Genomic DNA, 23947 nt, shown 5'->3' on the forward strand with positions numbered 1-23947 from the left:
TGTAACGTATTCTATTTTCAAGTTCCAGATTTCTTTTAATAGCCTGGCATTTTTGGCAGAGAACAGCTCCATAAAGAAGACCGTACTGGAGATATTCTAACCCTAACTCAAAAGCAGGATGGGAGGTATGAGAATGGCATGCGGGCACAGTCCTATAAATAAATATGCCACAAGTAAGGTGATGTGGAATATTGTGTCGGAGCTTCAGATCAGACATACACGCCAAAGATCTGTTATTACTGAACTTTGAGTCAGGCCAAAATCATGAGAAAAGCAAAGAAGAAATCCGATGTTTTCCCACAGCCTGAACAGAGGAAAATGTAGAGGTATGGAAACAGAGAACAATTCCCAACAAACCCCTTACATTGCTGAAAATTCTGTTCTTTGGACTAATTTGATCCACATTTGATGGAGTGTTTGCTCAACTACGGGAAAAGAGAAAAAGGTGCAAGTGTGCACGCGGACACACATACAGTATACAGCCATGCACAAAGGAAAAGAAGGGAGGAGTTTAGATATATAGGTAGTCCTCATCTTACAATCTCAGTTGAGCCTGACATTTCTGTTGCTAAGCAAAACATTTGTTAATTGATTTTTATTAAAGACCTTTCTTGCCATAGTTGTTAAGTGAATCATTGAAGTTGTTAAGTTAGGAACACATTGGCTAAGCCTGTGATGGTGAACCTATGGTACGTGTACCGGAAGTGTCACACATAGCCATCTCTCTGGGCACGCCAGCCATTACCCGTTACTCTTCTGGGTTCTGATGTGCATATGCATGCTGGCCAGGTGGTTTTCATTTGTGCAGGAGTGCTGGAAACTGGAAGAGCAGCTCCCTGGTGCGCATGCACTTGCCAGGAAACGGAGCTTCTGATTTCTGGCGCCATCTAGCATACTTGCCAGAAGACCAGGCAACCAGTGTGTGCATCTGCACCAGGGAACTGCTCTTCTGGTTTCCAGCGCTCCTGCACATGCGCACCGGAGAGCTGCCCTTCCGATTTCCGGTCCTCCCTTGCATGCGCATGCTCCCGTTTTGGCACTCAGAGCTGAAAAGGTTTGCCAACACTGAGCTAAATGCATTTGGTTTTCTCATTAATGTTACTTGTCAGAAAGTTGCAAAAGGGGATCACATGACCGGGGACCCTGCAAACATCATAAATATGCGTCAGTTGGCAAGCATCCAAATTTTGATCATATGACCCCGGGGATGCTGCAGCAGTCATAAGTGTGGAAAAACAGTCATAAGTCACTTTTTTCCAACGCTGTGATAACTTTGAGCTGTCACTAAACAAACTGTTGTAAGTTGAGGGCTACCTGTAAATACGTTAGATTATGTACTACTATAAACTGTGGAGCCAGTAAGGCTTGGTGTTTCTAAGAGCATTGTTTCGAGTGTGCCCACACCAACTGCACTTGCTATGTCTTTGCCATCGGGGAAGGGCGCCAGAGCAAGGTGCATAGGGATATCTGGAGGTCAGCTCCTCAAGTGCAACCTTTATGTCCTCCGGTTGGCTGATCTGTTTACACCCAAGGCAGGGCAGGCAGACAGACATTGAGGCTGCCTTACCGGCAGAAGACTGGAAAGAATTGCTGCTTCTCTGGATGGCTTTGGAATAGGCCATCAAACGATGGTGTGCTGGTTTTTTAGAGATGGGGGGTTTAATAGGCATGGGGGGAGGCTTAGGATAAAAATGAGGCTTATGGATGGAGGGGGGCTTGGGCACAGAGGGAGGCTTGGGCATGGAGGGGGGCTTGGGCACGGAGGGGGGCTTGGGCACAGAGGGGGGCTTGGGCACAGAGGGGGGCTTGGGCACAGAGGGAATCTTGGGCACGGCGGGGGGCGTGGGCACAGAGGGGGTCTTGGGTACAGATGGCAGTTTGGGAGTGGAGAGAGTCTTTGTAGTTGTGAGAGTAGTTACAGGTCGCTCAGTTTTGATCAAGGATGTTTGGGTTGGGGTTAAGACATCAGCAGAAGATAGATGCTCTGTGCCAGTAGTTTCTTTAGTTTCTGTTTCAGGAGGCATAGAAGACGGGATTAAGTTTACAAAAGGCGTAGCACTGGTTGTGGTCATCAAGGATTCATCAATCACATCCGTGCCTGTCTGCAGGTAAGGATCCACATCCGACCCTTCTGTCACAATGGGCTGTGCTTCTGTTCCAATTTGGGAGCCTGAAGTGGTGTCTTCATCGTCTGCAGTGGGAGGTTCTGATCCTGCTTCGGTGCCAATTTCTGGTATGTGTGCTGTTGAAACTGTTATGATGGACGGCAAACCTGGGCTTTCAGTTAGGATAGTAGCTGCTGTGGGTGCTACAGTAGTTTCTTCTACACCAGCAGTGGAATCTGGTAGAAAATACAGATTGACAGAAAATCAGCAATAATTTGTGGGGCAGGGAAATAGCACTGCACTTTGACACACATTTATTTATATGCTGCTGGAAGGGATTGCTGTGTACGAGACTCTGGTGGCTATCCCAGGTTGAAGATTTTGGATGCCTTTAAAAAGCAGCACATAGACATTTGTTTTTAAATTAAATCTGGATGCCATCTGGATCTTAACAGATGCCAATGTTGCTTAGTTGGGCCCTGGAAAGCTCCATTGCAATCCATTATTCCGAGTTCAGACATTTATTTCATAAAAGATGAAATAAGCATTTGTGCCTCACAGAGGCACTGCAACTATTTAGAGCATCATTTAAATGGGACTCCATTAGCACACAACAAAAGTTAATTATTTAGTTTGCCTTCACCAACCTGGGTACCAGATTAGGAAAAGGTTATTTAATTCTTATATTTTTAAACAATATCAAGAAGAGGATACCACTGGGATTTTCTATCTCAGACAACAGATTTATTCTCATCTTTAGCATTGATTGACATAAAATACTGAAGAGATTAAGCATGTATCTATATCCATTAGCATTGGTTTCCTCATGCATAACTTACTTGGCTGCTTATCTCATACAGTGACCCCAGGCAGCTCACAACAATCCATAAAAACAATATAACAATAGATCATATTCTTTCCTACCCCTCCATACCCACCAGAGTCTTGGTGGCACAGTGGTTAGAATGAAGCATTGCAGGCTAACTCTGCACACACCAGGAGTTCAATCCGTATGGGTTGACTCGGCCTTCCATCCTTCCAAAGTCAGTAAAATGAGAGCCCAGATTGTTGAGGGCAATATGCTGACATTTGTAAACTGCCCAGAGAGTGCTGTAAAGCACTATATGAGCCAAGGTGGCGCAGTGGTTAAATGCAGCACTGCAGGCTACTGCTAGATCAGCAGTTCAGCGGTTCAAATCTCACCGGCTCAGGGTTGACTCAGCCTTCCATCCTTCCGAGGTGGGTAAAATGAGGACCCAGATTGTTGGGGGCAATATGCTGACTCTCTGTAAACTGCTTAGAGAGGGCTGAAAGCCCTATGAGGCGGTATATAAGTCTACTGCTATTGCTATTGCTATAGGGCAGTATATAAGTCTAAGTGCTGTTGCTATTCCCAGAACATTCCTCTTCGGACCCATCCAATCTTAACCTAGCCTAATTTTGGAGGGCAGAGACAAGATTTCACAACCTTCTTGAAAGCTAAAGGGAGGAAAGGCAAATTCATAAGGAAGCTATTCTAAAGGATGGGATGGCTATAGAGAAGAGGCCCCTGTGAGGTCCCATAAGGTGACAATGTCTAAGGAAAAGGACTTGGATCACATCTATCATATCGGACTGGGTTGCCATGTTTGCAAACCACCATGAACTAGACATGTATCATTGTAATCAAATGTCATTAAGAAGCCACGTTCCTAAGGACCAACTCTTGATTTTAATTAATTAATTAAATGCGTATGGCTGCCTACTCACAGATCGATTCCAGGTGACTAACAGGGTTTAAAAAACATTGCAACAAAAAGCAATAAAAAAAAATACATAGCAAATCTAGAAGTAAGCACAACAAACATATTTACATTTCCAGCAGAAATGTTTGATTTGTGGTTACATGAGACAGAAAGCTTAGTCTGAAATGTTTGATCTCTTATGTGCCCACCCAGCCTAGGGGCTAAGAGAAAATCTAGTTTTTCCAAACTTCAGGAATGGGAGGGTTGGTGTCAGCCAAATCTTTTGATAGATGCTGTTCTATGAGTCAGGCACTGTGACCAAAAAGGAGTGCCTGTTTACTTGATGGAATCTAGAGTATGTCAATCCTATTGGATCTTGTAAAGTAAGCAGTGATGATTAGAGACCAACTGTCTTGCAGGTCTTCTGCCATATTCATATCCTATACTGTTTTGTACTAGTAATTCCACCGCTAATCAGTGCAGTTCATGCAGTAGTAGCTTACATGCAGTAGGCATACTAAGGTGCACCCATAACTATGCATGCTACTACAGCACCAGCTATAACTATGAACTGTCTTCAAGGACAATGACACCATGGAACATGTATTGCAATAGTCCAAGTGAGAAATCTATAAGACATAAATGATTGTGAGTATAGTCTCCCATGCAATATGTGCTATTTGCTATGAACGCAAATAACACACAAAATAAACTACACAAAGTTTCACCTAGCCACAGTTTCCAACTGCTTTTTGAGCAGGAGCCAAGAGTCTAGAAGGACCCCTAAATTTTAGATCTCTTCTATCTGGAGAATTGCAACGTCATTGAAAACCCAATGCAAGACAATTGGGACTGGGATTGCCATTGCTAAGTGACAAGGTCATAAAGCACAATGTCACGTGACTGCATCTCTTAGCAATAGGGATCCCAATAGTCCAGGTTGCTGTCTTAACCATGGGTCATTAAGTGGGAAAGGGTGCGAGTACCAGGTAAAGAATGGGAGAGTATTGAGGACCAGGGGTTCTATGATGTAGCACCAAGTCCAGGGAGGATGGGTGGGGCGATATTAGAGTTATTTGTGATCTTGTCTATCAGCTTCCCATTTGCTTATGGGAAGCTGGAAATGAAGGTCACAAAAAACTATCACATAACTAATGGTGCTGCGGCCTTCATATGTGTGAACCAGTTGCTAAATGACTACACTGTGATCACATGACTAAAATCAAGGTGCAGCTGGAACTTTGAGAACCAATCATAAGTACTACCCGTTCAACACCATCATAACTTTGAACAGCCACTGAACGAGTGGTTAGTAGGCAAGGATTCTGGTAATCGGAACTTTCTGGAACTGAGTTGCTCCGATATCTATAAGCATCATTCTATATTGCCAGAGTTGAGCCTAAGTCACCTCCATCAGCCTCAGGCACTGCAACAAAACCTTAAGAGCATCATTTGGTCAGATAGGGATTGAGATAAATAACTAGGCATCATCAGTTACTGGACCTAACCCAATGCCTTTGGATGACCTCCCTTAGCATCTTCATGTAGATGCTATACAGACCTGGAGAGAATTTTGAGCTATAAAGGACTTCATCATGAGAGAAAAATAGTCATTTAAGTAGTTCTTTTCCAATATAACCTCAGTTGGAACTCTTGGGTAATTTATCAGCAATAAATGTCCATATTTTAATCCCCTCATTATTCAGAATAGCATAACTATGAGAGAAGATGAAGTAATCCCCTCATTACTTTGTTCGTGATGGATTTCAATTGAATATGTCACTGTCTCCATAGAAATATGTTTGATTTGTGGCCACATGAGACAGAAAGCTTAGTCTGAAATGTTTGATCTATTTTATACATGCACTTTATCACAGTAATCGCAGTTACTGAATTATAAAAAAAGTAAATCAGCTTCCCTCTGAGGAGAGTGGAAGTCAAACACATCTACTGGTCATCAGTTTTTGAAATGGTGTATTTGCAGAGTAGCTACCAGCAGCAGAATTAATTTAAATTTAACAGATAATCATGGAGGAAAGAATTAATCTTCTAGGACAGTGATGGTCAACCTATGGCACGCAGAGCCCTCTCTGTGGGTATGCATGCTGTCGCCCCAGCTCTGTTTCGGGTCTCTGACGTGCATGCGCGCATGCCTTCCACCAGTCAGCTGGTCTTCGGGATTCTGACGCACAAGTGCAGGGTGCATGCATTCATAGAACGCAAGCACACATGCACACACTTTAGGCACTTGGTGCCATCACTGTTCTAGGACATAAACAAGTTGCCTTTTTTCCAACCAGCAGTCACTTGGGAATATTTAAAAGACTCTCAGGTTCCACTGACTTACCACAAAGATTGTTTTTGCAGAAGTAGCCATCTGGGCACATGGAACATGAAGCTCCCATGACATATGGCTTACGTCCCTTTATATTTCCCCTAGGAATTAAAAAGTGAACATGTGACGCAGAAGAGCAAAGCAGGAGCAGCTTGTTCCTTTCCTATAGAAGGTAGCAATCACTAAAATATAGAAGGTGATCACCTTTGGTACCCATCAGTGATTATTTAATACCAGGAATTCTTTAAGGAGAAAGAGCTAAGAAAAAGATGCTATGCCATTCTAGAATAATTTACATAAAAGGCTCTTTTGTTCCACATGTTTATGTTTTCTGGGCATTTATGTGTTTGTAATAAATTTCTAAGTATTTGTATTTTTATTTGGAACTTTGGATACTTTGATTCAGAGATGTATGTGAGGGAGAGAAGTTAAAATAAAGTCAAGATGGCAACCACATTTGTTCAGTAAAAATCTCACTCTATTTTTACATATACCATATTGACAACACATTTGAAAAGAGTCATGGTGTCTTTTGTGTGGTCTCAGTCAACATCTTTACTTTCTAACACTATCCCTTAGGACAGTATTTCTCAACCTTGGCCCACCTGAAGATGAGTGGACTTTAATTCCCAGAATACCCCAGCCCCATCTGCTGGATGGGGACGCACCTTTTTCCCTCAAAAAAGAGAGTGAAAATCTGGGTGCGTCTTATACACTGAATACAGCATTTTTGGCCTCCCAAAAACCTCACCCCCTCTACAAGCCTCTTAAAGGGTATTCATGCCCTTTTTTTTTGACAGAAACGAGCCATTTTTGGGAGGTCTGCAGAATGCAAAAACTTTTTTTTTAATTTGCCTCTTCAAAATCTTGGTGCGTCTTATATTCCCGTGCATCTTATACTCTGAAAAATATAGTAAATTCATCATTAGGGTAAATCCATACTTTCTGTGATCCCTCCATCTGCACAGGTCACACAGGACTTCTTGATTGCTCTTTTCCAGTTTAACTCAATTTAAGCAGATGGTTTGCTCTGCTTCCTTCCAATCTACTAACAGCAACATACCTAACTAGTTACAGAGTAGGGTATTCTCCCCACTTTTCCAGTGGGGTGATTGTTCTATGAAACCTTATCCAAGGTTTCCAGGCTCCCCTGATAAATCTCATAATCAATCACTGTTTTTTTATAGTCTTTGATTGATTCAGTGATTGCCTAAAGCCAATGATTGTTCTTTCTATAAATTCATCACTCCATTCAAATCTCACATTTCCCAGTGGGAACTTTTTCATTTTCTGCCCAGATTATGGCAAGGATAGTTCCCTTGCTTTCCTACTCCTTATCTACAAAACTCCCCTGTCCTTTCTTATTTTTTTCTTTAAGTGGAAGTATTGATTCTTTCCTTCTACAAAGTTTGCATGGACTTGTAGTGGAACACAAGAATGAAGGAACAAGCTGTTATTTTTCTTTAATCTTTAGAAAATGATGACACAATAAGCGGGGGGGGGAGAAACTTACGGGGGTTGGTAATTGCAGACAAATAAATGCATGTCAGTCTCATTTATCACTCCCATGGTTTCACAGAATGTTGTCCCACAGCCAACACGCTCACTGGTAGCCCAAACTACCTATAGAAGAAAGCAATAGCAATAGATAATGTATTCATTATCAGACCGAAAAGAGTATGAGTAATAAGTTGCATCTGCTTAACTTTACTTGGCTACTGAAACCATTTATCCACATGTCTATGGAGATTCTGAATGGAATCTGTGGAGCTGAGCAAACTTTTTGAATGAGAAGCAAAGCATCTTCAAAGAAAAACCAGAAAGTCCAGTTGCCTTTTGAAAAAGCACTTTTGGGACATTTATCCATATGTTTTTTTTAGAATCTTTCGGGCAACTTTTCATATTGTGCATGCATGGATTTTCATACATATTGGCCAGTATTTTTACTTAGGTTTTCTAAAGGCTCATTCCCGACCTCCTATTACAATTTACAGTGCATTTTTTTTCTAGTGTGAAGCAATATGTTACTATCAGTTTCACCTTCTTTAGAAGCATAGACCTGACCTTGTTAGAGATGGTATTTGATCAAATATTTCTCCATGAGTGGATTGGACTGTTACAATTCCTCTCTCTCCATCCTCGGTTCATTATTTCTATCACAAAATGTGTATGTGCCTTGAAATTAAATCCAATTTGTCTCATTACAAGGGGTAGAGATACTCATTGCTCATTCCCATTAGGCCAGGTTACAGATATTAAGAGTCCTACAGAATCAGAGGATCAGAAATGTTCAAGTCCTCATTGATTATTATTTTCCTTAAAAAAAATACAAATTGACATTATGTAGTGTTCTGTATACATAAATTCTTTTGGAAAGAAGATGGAAGCAACTGCATCTCTTCCATTAAGGATATGGGAATTCTGGGTTCAACTATTCAGTCAGCCTTGAAGTATGATGGGTTTGAGTCAACCCTCTCAGCCTGCCTACTTTATATGACATTGTAAAGATAGAGTATGGAGGGGAATGGCAAGCCTTACTGAAATATTTGCATTCTTTCCCAACAAATATAAAAGCAATATAAAATGAAAACAATCCAACAGGACTAGGGATTCAAATCTGCAGGCAGGCAGGATTATAATTTCATGGCTATCTCACAAAAGGACATGAAAACAAACTTTTCCCAACAGCAACAACGGGTTGAACTTAGTCAGCTGAATTCACACCATGTCATCAATTTCAGTAGCACTGAAAATCATCAGGACTCTTATTCATGAATGTGTGTCCCATTGGTTTCATTAGAATTGTAGTCACCATTGATGGATCCAACTTATAGTTGATGGAAGTGGGGGTTTTCTTTTGTTAAAAGTTATATTATATGTTAATCTAACCAGCACTGTGTGTACCCAACTCTTTTGAAATGAAAAAGAAAACTTGGTAGTGGCTTCCCTCTCACGAGACTAAAGGAACAACTTCTCTACTACAATCTTAACTGGGAATTAAAATGGAAGCCTGAACATAAGACGATCAAAGTTAAGAAATCCCCTCACTTCCAATCACTGACAATTGAGCACTCTATAGAATAACTTTTATCTTTCTATTGCTTATAAGCTCTCTATCACTCTGGGACCTCTTCATTTCAATAGGTAACACAATGATACATCATTTCCTAGGCATTGACTCTAAGCTACTACCAAGATATAATTAGATACCTGGGTATAATGACCACACATTTTACCCTCTTCACATGCCAATGTGCTGTAATTAAAATCCCGGTACTCAATGTACCAATCGTGCATTGCTCTCTTCAGATCCAGGTTTCCAGTCATGGCAAAAAGATTCTCGCCTCGGGAGCCACGTTCTTTATTATGTTCCCAAGTACATTTTGTCGAATAGTTTTTTGCAAAGTCTTCCAGTTCTGAATCCCAGCGCTGAAATAACAATAATACAAAACATCATCAACATCAAAATCTCACAGAAGGGCAAAGTACGGCAATGAATACCGAGAAAAATGGTCACAGTCCCAGGCTTCCTAGTAATAGTCATGCTTAATGCCATTGGGGGCTAGAAAAATGGGGTCAAGAATCTTGATGGTTTTTCTCAGTTACAGCTGGAAATCATTTGCATTTTGTGTGCAGAATATCATCCATCCAAATTAGTTCACATACCCCACATCCCAGGTTGCACAGAGACTTTTGGAAAGGTGAAGCTTCTCGAGGTTACAATCTTAATAATTTCTGGCTATGAATGCTGGTTCCTGAATTCCTCTAGTAACATTTACAAATTCCAGCCAAAGGTAAGTATCCAATTAGAATTCAAGATTATTGCATAATTGCTCTTTTCTCCATGTTATTGTGAAATAAGGAAGCTGAGAAGATGTAAAGAAAAGATGGGTTTTCAGACATAAATGCCATATAGACATATTTGCAACGAGAACTATAATACTGAGATTTCACTTTTTTTATCTTCCTTACTTGATAAGCATTTTTTTTTCTACATCATGTCATGGAACACAGGCAGTGTCAACATCTAAATATTTCTATATTTAATCCATGACTATAACAGTCATACAACATTTTTAAAATATTTCAGTGTCTTTCCTTACGTCCTACAGTGCATAATGCAAACTTACATAGTGCAAAATCTATCAAGTGGGTTTACTGAAAACTTGCTGAATGAGATAGTTATATTTTGGACTATAGCTATAAAATATTTTCAAAGTCTCCATGGCACTTCCTTCATGTGGAGTAAAGTAGCACATTTACTCTCTCCCACACCCCAAGGAAAAGGAAAGGAAAAGGAGTGAGACTAACTCTTGAGCTGAACTAGGACATTAGACCAAGCCAGGGTTTTATGCAATAGGGCTGTGGTACATGGGTGCAATAATCTTACCCACCCATCAAAAAGAGCTTCAGTCCAAAAATTCACAGGCTGCCACCTCATTTGACATAATGTAGAGGGAGATTCTCCGGCCAGTAGCTGGTATGAATCCTCTTTTTCCCATGAAGAGAAAAGGATAGTAAATATGCAAACACTCCCTGCCGCAACATGCCTAATTGAACAGCTGTGCTAGACTAGAGCCAATGCAAACATCTGGCATACGTTGCTTAATAGAGTCCAACAGCTGTTTGTCAACTGATCCCTCCAGTGTAGTGATAGACAGGCCCTTCTTATCCAGCTGTGCTCCTTAGGCTACTTTAGAAGCAGTTGTCAAGCAGGAAAAACTTTTATGTATGGAGGATGACTAGGGAATACTATGGTACACACCTCAAGTTAGTACTCAGTTCTGGATCATTTTCTGTTATACAGTTCCAAGTGTCTCTACGTTCTGATGCAAAATAGTTAGGCAAGGGCATAGATTCAGTTGCAGAAGGGCTCGGAATACTTCCTGAAAGGACTAATTTGCAATGGAGGATGCTCAACACTTTAGTCTAGAAGGGGATGAAATCTGTTTTAATTTCCAAGTATGTAACATAACACTGGTGTAGATCGAATATTGAACATAGGATTTGTATCCCTGTGATAAATGTGGCTTCTGGTACAGACCATATCGTTCTGTAGAACTTGGTCACGGTTATATATGTTATGCAAGATTCAAACTATCAGTTCCACAGATAGGCATGTGCTTAGTGGTGTAATCCAGGGGTGAAATGCTACCGGTTTGGACCGGTTCACCTGAACCGGTAGTAAAAAATGCTGCCGGTTTGCCTGATTCCGGTAGCTGTGCCGTGTGATTAAGAAATTGTGCAGCACAATTGATTGTCGCGCAGCTAATCGTCAGAACCACCGGTATTCTACTTACCTTTGCAGACTTAGAAAAGGCTTTTTAATCCTCCTTTTTCAGTGCTGCACGGTAGCGCCTGTAGTGTGCATGCATGCGAAGCAAACCAGTAGCAAAGCGAACCGGTAGCAAACCTCAGAGCATTTCACCCCTGGTGTAATCTTACCAATTTGTACTAGATTTCTATGAACTATGGATTTTTCCTTGAAGGGATTGTGTCTCAGTCTCAATGAATTCAATAAGTTCACAGAATCTGTTGCAGATCTGAGTTTATAAAGGAAAGAAATCCAAAGAGGAACGCAACCAAAAGCAATGGAACTTATACTTCAGGGAATCATCTATCTCTACAGAGGCCTACTCTTGACTTGCCATTTTCACAATTTCCCTGTGGCCTAGACACAGCACTAGCGTATATGTGCTATATAAATCCAAGTTGCTACTAAATGGGAACAAGATACTGAAAAATCCAATACTTTTAATAAAATTTAATAGAAGGAAAAGGAAGGGAAGGATATAGTACAATAATAATGAAATGCCTCAATTTCTATGCAGTGCAAGACAATAAGTCGCATCTTTATATAAAGTACAACTCCCTTTTTAAATGAATTGAACACAGAGCACCTACAATGCATTGCCTGCTCTTTCTTTTCCATCAATAGTTAGTTAGTTTAAAGGGGAATGTGGGCCAATTCTAGGATTATAGAGATCTGAAAACTGCAGCCCTATCCACCAACTGCAAAAAGATTCTCCCTGCTGCTGCTCCAGAACAGTCTTCTTCAATATGGACCCTTTCACTCTTCCCATGAACCCTGCCAGTGACCGGGGACAAGATGCATTATAAGAAAACTGCTGAGACCCAAACTGAGCAACACAGATGTACAGTAGAATACTTTTCTTATTTCAAATTATCCTGATTTTATATGGCAAATGAACAAAGACTAAACGTTTGCTCATCTGGTCTTGGGCAGGGCTGGGAGGGGAAAAAGAAATGGCACAAGGAGATACCAGAGTCAAAAGGTTGATTTTGGGGTGGATGCTTAAGAGAGAGAAAAGGTTCCCACACTTACTCTAGTATAAAACCAGTAGTCCTAAAGCTTAAGGTGGATTTAATAAGAAAGGAAAGTAGCTCGTTAAAATAAGCATTTATAGAAGAGATTTGGGTTATTGAACCACATTTAGAATTTCAGCCATTTCAGGTTGGAACCAGTAGCAGGTAAGACCATTTCTTCAAGAACGTGTGTTTAAAGTAAGCTGCATTTCTACCACCCAAGTTTTATTCATCTTATTGAAGTTGCAAATTCCTGAAGAAAAATGAATTTTTACAATTGTGCTTTGTTAAAACCTTCAGAGAAAGAAACCCAGAACTATAATATATATCATAACAAGATGACAGAGACTTGACCACTTGAGATAGTTCTAAAGTAATGTCATTTTTTATTTTTTAAATATTTGTACTTGCACAGACTATACACAAATACACACACATACATATGTAGCCATGGACAGACATCTTTTTCTGCCACAAATAAAGAACTGACTCACAATAGATGAAAACTTCAAGCTTAATCTGCTCCTTCACATAAGCTAGGGTATGTATGGGAGATGGTATCTAAAAGCCCCAAATGGCAACTACAACCAAACAATTAAAGCCTTGGCCCTTTCTTACATGTACCACACATGCAACACATAGGGAAGAATGCCAGGGTGAAGTAATTGCTACTATTTGAAACTTTTGACCCCATTCCCTATAGATACGGCTTTGCAGGCCTTTGGTTGGTCTGGGCTATGAGATAATAGAACAACAGAACAGCAGAATTGGAAGGGACCTTGGAGGTCTCCTAGTCTAACCCCCTGCTCAAGCAGGAGACCCTGTACCATTACAAACAGTTGTCCAATCTCTTCTTAAAAACCTCCAGTGATGGAGCACTCACAACTTCTGAAGGCAAGCCATTCCACTGGTTAATTGTTCTAAGATATAAGATTAGCATCTTAGAGACATGGTTCACAGGCATCTGAGGAAGCAACAATAGTAGGAAACAGAGGCACATTAACATTTATTGTGAGTAGTCACATATCCATAGCTGGTCCTCTTTTTTTCTTATTTTCGTAATGCTTACACATTGTACAGCATACACATTGTACAGCAAAGTATGTGATCCAGTGGTGGGTTGCCAATTTTTTTACTACCGGTTCGGGCGTGCTCCCGCACATGTTCCTGTGCATGTGCGACACTTCTGGGCATGCAGAAAAGCATCTGGGCAGGTGGGTGGAGTCTACTAACTGGGAGCAACCCACCTCTGATGTGATCACACAACATGCTGGCTTATTTAAAAATGTAAAAAGGGGAAAGATTAAACTTTTGGCAAGATCTGGTAAACTGGATTCCAGAAGAAAATTAATGAATCGGTCATAAACTAGGAAATGCATTGAGAGTGATATATGCTGGTCAAGCTATAAATCAGGTTTAGTTTTTCAACGGAGTCACAAGAGATCATATTGTGCCTGAGTCAGTCTGAGATGCAAAATGTCTATTCCAACCGTAATGGTCAAATACCACAGTTGGTTTCCTAGAGGGAGTCCATCCAAGTTGTTCAAACTAATACAAGAGTGAGGAGTACACATAAATCATAGCTATAGGTTATCACTATATCTCCTTTTTAAGGAGCCCTTAAATGCCTCATGCTCAGTTGAAGCTAAACAACCCTAATTTATGAGGTTATGTTTGCAAAGCAGCTGCCTTCAATTGCCTTCATCTGAAATTGGCCAAAATCCTTTGCCTGATGATCTTCTGATACTCCCTACACTGACACTGTGATTCCCATGGCTTAATTTCCAATTCCATGTCAGAATCTTCTGCTGTATATCAGGGTTGAGAGCTGGAGGAGCAGCATCTGTATTTTCTTTGATGGTCCTGGGTTTGTCCTTTTGCTTTCTGAGTTAAAAAGGCTGATCAATTTGTTCATCTTGTGAGGAAGAAGATAATCCAGCTGAAACCTGATATTCGGGAGGTTAGAGAGATGTTGAATGGGCATCAAACCCAGAAGACTGAGGAAGGAGCAGGTTGGTTAGTGCAGACTGACCAAGACTTTTATTGAACCCAGGAAGGGGGAGATTAGAAGATGCCCCTCCAAGGAGTGTGCAAACGGAAGAGCAAAGGAAAAAATGGGGACTAATAAGGAGGGAACAATACTGAAAAGGAAAAGTAGACATTCACATCCACAGAGATTCCAGCATGTAAGATTTGCTTTTCCTGCATGGATGAGAATGGCAAGCAGCAGGGGAACCACCAGTCAAGGACAGGAGAAGCCATAATGAAAACTGAGCATCAATCCAGCCCAACTGCCAACTTACCAACCCACTGCAATCAACCTGGAGTTTTTAATGCTGATTTCAAATATAGTTGAGACAAGCAGCTTAAGTCTTTGTGTGGAACTGTCCAAACTTCATCTTGCTGAGAAACCTAGGTGAATCCCTTTTCTTTCTTAAGACATACACGGTCATTGCAAAGTTGCCTGCACCATAACACTCAGAAAGCGTACCTTCATAGTTCCTACCTATCAAGCACATGAAATGTGTGGGATTGTTTCGTGACAATAGAAAGGCATTCCCCCTGAATGCCATCTTCCTAAATAAGCAGAGATAATACGCTCAACAAACCTCTTAAACAAAGTTCCGGTCCAGGAATTGTCTTCTGCTTTAGCACTACCAAAAACCACCTGCACTACAATCTCAGTGGGGAGAAAGATTCAAGATCCAACTGGTAGTTTTAATTATGAGAATGAAGGAACGTAACTGGGACTTCACAGAAAAATGCACCCCTATATTAACAACGAAGGGACGCGGTGGCTCAGTGGCCAAGACACTGAGCTTGTCGATCAGAAAGGTAGGCAGTTTGACTGTTCGAATCCCTAGCGCTGCATAACAGAGTGAGCTCCCATTACTTGTCCCAGCTTTTGCCAACCTAGCAGTCCGAAAGCATGTAAAAATGCAAGTAGAAAAATAGGGACCACCTTGGTGTGATGGTAACAGCGTTCCATGTGCCTTTGGCATTTAGTCATGCCAGACACATGACCGTAGAGACGTCTTTAGAAAGCGCTGGGTCTTCGGTTTTGAAACGGAGATGAGCACCGCCTCCTAGAGTCGGTAATGACTAACCATATAAAAGTAAACCTTTACCTTTATTAACAACATTTGCAGTCTTGGGTCCCAACAAAAGGCATACAAGTCGACCACTCTTAATACCAGAATTTTGGTTACTAGGCAAGATGAATGCTATGTGAGTCAAACCCAATTTTACGAACTTTTGCCATAGATGTTAAGTGAATCGGTGCAGTCAGTTAAGTGAATTATGTGGTTGTTAAATGAATCTGGCTTCCCCCATTGACTTTGCTTGTTAGAAGCCAGCTGGGAATGTCACCAATGGTGATCACATGATTCCAGGATGCTGCAACTATCAAAAACAGATTGCCATGTCACCAAATTTTGATACATGATTGTGCGGACACTGTGACTGTCATACATGCAAGGAACGGTTGTAATTCGCTTTTTTTGAGTGCCTTTGTAACTTTGGTCACTAAACAAATGGTTGTAAGTCAAGAACTATCTGTAATCAGCTAAACCATCTTTATAGAAATGAGAATCTATTATCATTTAGACAGAATAATCATAGAAGAAACCAGAAAGTAAACAAACTGTCCCAAAGATTTCCAAATAAAGCCATCCTCACATTTTTAAACATGTCTAATTTAATCTTTTAAACATACATTCAGATATTGGACAAATGAATGAAAACCTGGCTGAAGAACTGAAGATGAAGAAAAATAGTGTGATGTTGTTCTGAAATGTCCTGACTGGTTTGTTATTTTTTATTTTAAAAATAATATTTTACAGTACCATTCCACTAGAGTTCATCCACATAATCACTGCCACTTCCCAAAAATGGTTGATGAAGGTCTTTATCTAAGACCTTTTTGGCTTTCCATCAATGTCCTGTTTTGTTTCCTCTCAACCCTGCAGCCTGTACAGAGCTTGTGTGTGGTCAAACTGTCCAAAGAACATCTGCAACTATATATTCAATGCCACCCATTTTATGAGCTTGTGTATGCAAGAAGTTACAAAAGGTGAAGGACTTTGTTTAAGCGATCATGACTACAATCATGAATTATTTTGGTTTCCTTCCCCTCCTGGAAGTCCCTGTTTCATAACTGGTGCAACAGAATTATTATGGGCTACATGACATGTATTCTGTTAGACTCTCACTGTCTATCGCAATCAACTGGATAAATAATGAGATTTTCATATGAAACAGATTAATCAACAACTGGATAGTCTTGCTCCAATCTAGCATAAAATGTGCAATACAAGTAGTCATCAACTTACAACTGGTGATTTAACAACCATTTCACGTTATTACACAGCAAACTCAGAAAAGTTACTTATAACCTGTCTTCAAAGTTACAACTACCACGTCATCCACCCGGCAGTCATGTGATCACATCTCAAAACACCTGGTGACTGGCTTGCATATTCTGACCAGTTGCAGCGTTCTATGGTCGAATGATCGTATTTCTGGCAAAAAAATATTTTTATTTTGGCAAAAGACGTCCATTAAATAAGCTGAATTTGACTTATGTCTGAATGATTTACTTAACAACCGCGTGATTTCCTGAATCATGTTGGTGACTTGTTTAACAACCATAGCAAAAAACAGTCACAGGGTGACTCAACTGATGAGCGCAGCAACTTATGAACAAAATTCTAGCTCAACTGTGGTTTTAAGCCAAGGGTTATCTGTATTTGAGGCTGGTGTATTGATGATTGCAAATGAAACTGTTTTAAACTCATACAAACATAGATGTAATCACTGAGATGCTGGTGTAGATCCAGGCTGGGTGAGTTAGCCCCTTTTTGTGATTCACAGCCAAATGGAAAGGCTCTAACAGCTGCATTTCTCATTCCATTAAATATAGCTTGGCAAGCATAGCTCAATGTATGTAAGTATTTCCATGACAACTACACTTACTGACCCAAACAAAATAAAAAGCGTAACTTTGGATAAGAATTCATAACAGGAAAAGGAGATAATCAGGGAACCCTAAAGCCTGTCCTAAAAAATAAATAACTCTGATACAGATTGTTGAGATAACCATCTGACAAGCACATTTAGAATTGAGGAAAGCAGCATGAGCAAAAAAGCACTATCCCAAAAAATTTACACTGAATCCAATGCAATACAGCAGCAAACCTCCCATTTACAAAACCCCTAAGCAAAAAGTAGCAGCCTTATAGGTGTTTCTTGTGCTTTGGGACAGAAAGGGAACAAAAAAAGAACTGTTGGCCCCTAGGATCAACCAAGTCCAGATGATGGCAGGACCACATCATCAAAGCACCACCATCTCCTCTGAGGTATGGTCAAATGTCCTTGTCAGCCAGACTTATTAGCATTGTGCTCTAACGAGAGAAAAGGGTTGATTCAGAGCAATAGTTTTTCTCATGTTCTGAAAGTATGACGATCAGATTGATACCTGGGCTAGCCTGGGAAGACATCGTGCTACTACATGCCGTTTGTACCTTTTTTATGACCCATGCAAATCTGACTACACTGCTAACATTTTCAATGATGAAGTATAAGACCTAAAATAGGCTTCGGCCAATTAACAACAGTCTCAACACATTTTTCGTTTCTCAGAACTTTGTTTTGGTTGGAGGGAGGGTGTCTTACCATGTAATTATTGGGATTTTATGTTGCATTAATTGCCATTACTAAGATGGGCCCTCGTTTTTATTTAGTCTGTAGCACTGTTCCTTGTCCTTGCCTTCATGTGGTGTTTATATTATCCTGAGAAAATGTGTTTCTTTTATAACTCACAGATATACTGTATTTTTTTAGAAAAAGCAAAGTAAAGTCCCAATTTCCCACCCAAAACAAGAGAAAAAATGGAAAAACCAGCACCACCTATGTTGGGATGTGATTTATCCACCTGCGGCATCTTTCACCTCCATCACAAAGATAGTAAAATGCAGCCTTCAGTCACCAAAAACACATGTTTCCATGATGAACCCTTAAAGGAAATTCATATATTTTTCTCCTTTCAGGGCTAGTAAATGGAATGAGAAAACAGCCCTCCAAAATCTGCCGCTGCCCTTTAGACTTTGGCTATAATTTTACTGATGTTTGTCATCGAAGAGTCACTTCTCTGGACTCCACTGCAGGTTCACTTGGACTCAGGGGAATAACCTGCTGAAAACCACACAGACCGCAAAGCAGAGGTGTGGTCTGAGCCACAGCTATTAGCAAACAGCAATCATTGCTCTTTCAATATACTCCAACCTAATTTACTACTCAAATCCCCTACACAAATCATTTCTACTTGAATTAATTTTCTGGCAAAGGACTGGTTTCTCCTCCAGCAAGCCTCCCCCTCCATATTTTTTTTCTTACCTTATTCATACCTGCTCAAAGCTTTCTGTAGATGCAGCTCTCCACCAGCTAAAAGAGAGTGGATTTAAGGCCTATCTGCACTCACTATTTAACTGCTTGGGTCCTATTCTCATACCACCTTAATTCTAGGAAGGCTTCAGAAAATTGGAACACAGACTGAGACATCTTGATAACCTGAAAGGTTTTCAGCTGAAAAGGCAGGGTACCACATTCTCCCATCAGTTTATTTCCCTGCCGTTATACTGCCCTGACTTCCTGTTCCAGGGAAGCAATGACCAGTCACCTTTCTTTCTGACTTCTTAGACATATACATTCTTACAGATGTGAATTTTTTTTTAAAAAAAAAATACACACATATACAGTCACACAAAGTGAAGCATCGAAATGCATGTGCAAACAGGCTTAACACACACCTGTTACTTTTGCATATCTTTTGGGCCTCCTTTATTATAAATGCTGTAATGCCTATAATTATTGCAAATAAAAGGCTAGTTCCGGGATGGCAAACCACAAGTGGCACGCGGAGCTATTTGTCAGGGCACGTGAGGCGCTGCCCTATCATCTGGCCAGCGTGCATGCACGCACTGGCCTGCTGAGTTTAGTCTTTTTAAAGCCATTTCTCACCCTCCCCAGGCTCCAGAGGCTTTATAGGAGCCTGGAGAGGGTGAAAACAGCCTCCCCCGTCCACCCGGAGGCCCTCCGGAGGCTTCAGGAGCTTCCCTGGAGCCTCCGGAGTGCAAAAAAACTGGTCCAGTTTGCTCATAGGGCTGTTTTTAGTCCTCCCCAGACTCCTATAAAGCCTCTGGAGCCTGGGGAGGGTGAAAAAAGCATGCAAAAAAAGGGGGGGGTCACATTGGTCATGCGCGCATGTGCACTGGGAGTCACGCATTGCATTATGGGTATGGCACGCCCACGTACTCCCGGCCTGCGTTCTCTCTCTTTTGGCACGCAAGTCAAAAAAGGTTCGCCATCATTAGGCTAGTTATTTGAAACAGTGCAGTTTTTTAAAATATATATTTTCATTTTCCTGAAATTGCCACTTTTCCCTGTGCTTTTTTTTTAAGCCATAGAGAAAAGTCTAGCAGTGTTTTCATTTCATCATTTTTTGGGTTAATCACAGGAGGCTCTCACTTCAGCGTCCATATAATTTAAATAACTATGGGCTTTGGGGGGTATCTAGAAGTGCACCCTTTTATCTCAAGTGTAAAAAAATGAATTCTGCTGCATTGCAAATCAGCAACTTTTTAAAAATAAGAAAATGCTATAAAGGTAATCTTTGACTTACAACAGTTCAGAGATGGGTTCCTACCAGTACGGTACAGTTCGGATGAATAGATAGTAACTCTGACAGACATGTGACCATACCGGTTCTATCCTCGGTGTCGCCATCTTGATTTTCTGTTCTGCACATGCGCAGAAAAAGTGTTATTATTTTCCCCTTTTTAATGTTGTGCGCATACGCAGACCGTTTTTAGTGCAAATGTACACACGTGAAGAGCACAAATTGTTTTGGGTGACGAACCAATAGTAATGGCGGCGGGAACCCACCTTGCAACAGTTCCTTTATTGACCTTAGTTCAAAGTTACTACGGCACTGGAAAAATGTGACTTATGACCATTTTTCACAGTTACGCCCTTTCCAACATCTCCATGATCAGGTGGATCAAAATTCAGATGCTTGGCCACTGCTTCGTATTTATGACCGTTGCTGTGCCACATGGTCATGTGATCACCTTTAGTGATCTTCTGACAAGCAAAGTCAATGGGGAAGCCAGACGCACTCAACAACCGACTCACTAACTTATCAACTTGCAGTAATTCACTTAACAACTGTGGCAAGAAAGGTCATAAAATGAAGCAAAACTCATTTCATAAGTGTCTCCACCACAGAACTTTTGGGCTCAATCATGGTCGTAAGTCGAGGACTACCTGCAGTCATTGTGCCATCCTAGAATTCAAAGTAAAATGCAGCTCTGAAAGTTTTGGTAGGCTCTGCTTTAGTTAAAGGAGTGTTTCTGCTTCCTCACAGGAGCCAATTAATGCTGGCGTTAACTTGAATGAAGTGAAACATACTAATCCAAATGGGCACAAGCTCAAGGTGACACAACATAGAAAAGTGTATTTTGGACCTGAATCAGGAAAATGTCTCCTGACGTTGGGATTACTAGAAGGTGACGTCATCCCTTTTATGCCCTCCAAAAACAATTGTCATCCCATTCTGATGACAGGACAACACGGCCACAGTCTCAAAATGTGCTGCTGGTTTTCAATCAATGGCTACTTGAAATCTCAACAGAACAGTTTGCCTTCATTTTGCCTTTGATCTCCACCAAGCAAAGCAAATCCCAAAATTCTTTTTTGTTAACACTGATTTTAAAAGTCTGATTCTGTATCTCGTACCGTCCGCAACCAAAAATAAAAGGAGGAGGGGCAGATATCAATGTGAACAGCAAAAAGGCAACATTTGTAAAAAATACACAAAAATGTCCATGTGTGGTGGGAAGTAGTGGGTCAATATATTTACCTTGTCATCAGTAACATTGTTGGTATTATCCTACTTGTTGCAAACAGAACCTTAATGAAATTCCAGCTGGTTGACAGGCAGGCATGGAGAATGGGAAATAATGCAATCAGTAATAACAAATTCCTGTTTGATTATTGTGTTTCCTAGAACAGTAGCAGAGCTGGGATGTAAAAAAAATCTGTTTTGTATCCCATGCAATTAATGAGTTTCATGTGCTGAAAGCATATTTTCCAAAAGGAAAAAAAGACACATACATACACCACCATCACCACCCACCTGTAAAAGCCCAGAGGATGTTTTCTCAATAGAACTGTAATCCAATATCTATGGGCTCTTCATACCGAAAATGAAAGCCTTTTTAGACTTTTATAGCCCTAGTATTATAACTTGGTTCAGAACTCCTGTAACCATGGACACACTGACTTCCTTACCTTAGATTCACACAAAATACTTCATCATAGCTTTAATTCATGAAATGCAGGGGTTTGATAAGAATCAGAGGATTGTTCCATTCAAAAGTTCCAGAAGAAAAGTTCCAGGTGAGCAGACTGACTTATGAACAGAAAAGCTACAGAGAAAACACACACACACACACACACAGACACACACACGAACACACACACACACACACACACAAACACACACAAAACCCTTTGCAGAAAATTAGGTCACGGTTGTTTTAAAAAGTAGTTAACTTGTAAAATACACAAGGCATGTCCAGAAAGGTCATTTAACTAGTCACTAATTTCAAATTCCTCACCTTTCTTTCCTTCATCAACTGAACACAGGGACACCAAAGGTTTTGTTTAAGGTTCATTTTTATAACTTTCGAGAAAAGCTGCCATCTATTCATGATAAGAGATTAAAAAAAAATCTCTGAATTTCACAATTCCACCAAAGCCCCTCACCACAAACTTACCATTTTCAGCATGTTTGCAGCCAAAGGAGAAACTGTGGAACGATACTGGTTATGCTGGTCCACAATCAGCTCCTTTTCCTCATCTGTAAAGGACCAGCTCAGCTCCATCGCTGTGAGCAGCAGGAGGAGGAGGAGGGAAAGGAGGGGAATCTGCAGGCCTGAGCTCAGCATTGTGGCACTGTCTTGTTGTAACAGCCCACGGGTCTGGCAGACAGCTTTAAATCCTTTCCCAGAGTAAGGAACACCCAAAGCCCAAGAACTGCAAGGAGGATATTTATCTTTTTTACTAGAAATGCCTTTCAGAGCCATAGAGGGAACACACCCATCTCATATAGGATCACTGATGGAAGATGAATGGCCCTTCAGGGACAGTCAGTGAAACTAAGGTTGTTTGATCAAATGGGTAAAAGGCAGGTTGTTTTGCAGGCCAGGCTGCTCTAGCCTTGCTCGGCCCATTATTAGCGCTAAAATTTAGCTCACTGGAGCGGATCGTGCGTATTCTACACACTTCTCACATTCTTCTTCTCCAAACACTTTTAACACTAAACTGCCCACCAGAATTTCTTCACTCGTTGGAAAAATCTCTTTGGACACAAGGATTTCATGTAGTGATGCAATCAGCAATACTGACTTCTTAAAGAAAAGAAAAATGGGATCAAAGCCATTGCTAAACTGACTCAGCCCTGTGGTCCTTTCAGACCATCGATGATCCCACTCATCTCAGGCTCAGGAAATGTGGCAAGGCTAACAGATAAGCCAGACAATCCTTTTCAGGTATGGGGATGCTATGGGCTGCAAATTACATATACCGTAGTGTACTCAGATGGAAAAAATATTAGTGACAGTTTTGCATTCGCAACACCGATCCTGGTTGAACTGAAAAAGATGGGAAATGTATATTATTCTGATATCCTCTGGAAACAGAACAAAAAAAAAGATAAAAGTGCTGCAATAATTCAATAAGAGACCATCCTTCTGCCCAGCCTACCTGATCGTGGGTAAAAATGCTTAATATATAGTTGCATATATTTCCAGATAATATTTTTTTAATCTAAAATAGGTATGTTTGTTGTATTTTGCAATTCACATGAATCCAGAGTTCATAGTTCGTTCATTCATGGCTTGTTTGATGGTTTGTTTTTTGTTTGTTTAAGTTCTAAAGACTTCCTAGTTTCTGTCCATGGTCAAAGAAATTTATATTGATACCATTTCAGGTTTTTCAATGCTGCATAGAGTACAAATCTTGCTATCTACTGTGTTTCCCCAAAAATAAGACAGGGTCTTATTTTCTTTTTACCCACAAAATAAGCGCTTGGCCTTATTTTTGGGGAGGTCTTATTATTTTTGAAGTGCAGGAAGCGATGAGCGTGGTCACCTCATGGCTGCTGCTGTGTTGCAATATTTTCATGGAGGGCTTATTTTCAGGGGGGCTTATTTTAGCGCATGCGCTCAAAAGCCTGATTGAGCTTATTATCCGAGGAGGTCTTATTTTCAGGGAAACAGAGTAGCATTATTTGCAGAAACCATAGTACATGTTACATTTATATAAAGGTTGGTTGGTTGAATATTTTTTCTTGCTTAAGTGGATCACTATGGCTAAGGACAGATATATAAAATAAT

The 23947-nt window shown here is 40.6% G+C and overlaps 1 protein-coding gene across 1 annotated transcript; it reads right to left on the minus strand.

Moving 5' to 3' along the window:
• Nucleotides 1-251: 251 nt before the first annotated feature.
• On the minus strand, nt 252-22498 carry PI16 (peptidase inhibitor 16). The gene is made up of 6 exons (XM_032218563.1): nt 22328-22498; nt 9375-9593; nt 7678-7787; nt 6177-6265; nt 1568-2341; nt 252-304 (listed from the first exon to the last, which is right to left on the minus strand). The coding sequence occupies exons 1-6, from the start codon at nt 22496-22498 to the stop codon at nt 252-254; spliced, it is 1416 nt and encodes a 471-aa protein (XP_032074454.1).
• Nucleotides 22499-23947: the final 1449 nt, after the last annotated feature.

This window comes from Thamnophis elegans, chromosome 5, assembly GCF_009769535.1.
Source record: "Thamnophis elegans isolate rThaEle1 chromosome 5, rThaEle1.pri, whole genome shotgun sequence".
Classification (NCBI taxonomy): domain Eukaryota; kingdom Metazoa; phylum Chordata; class Lepidosauria; order Squamata; family Colubridae; genus Thamnophis; species Thamnophis elegans.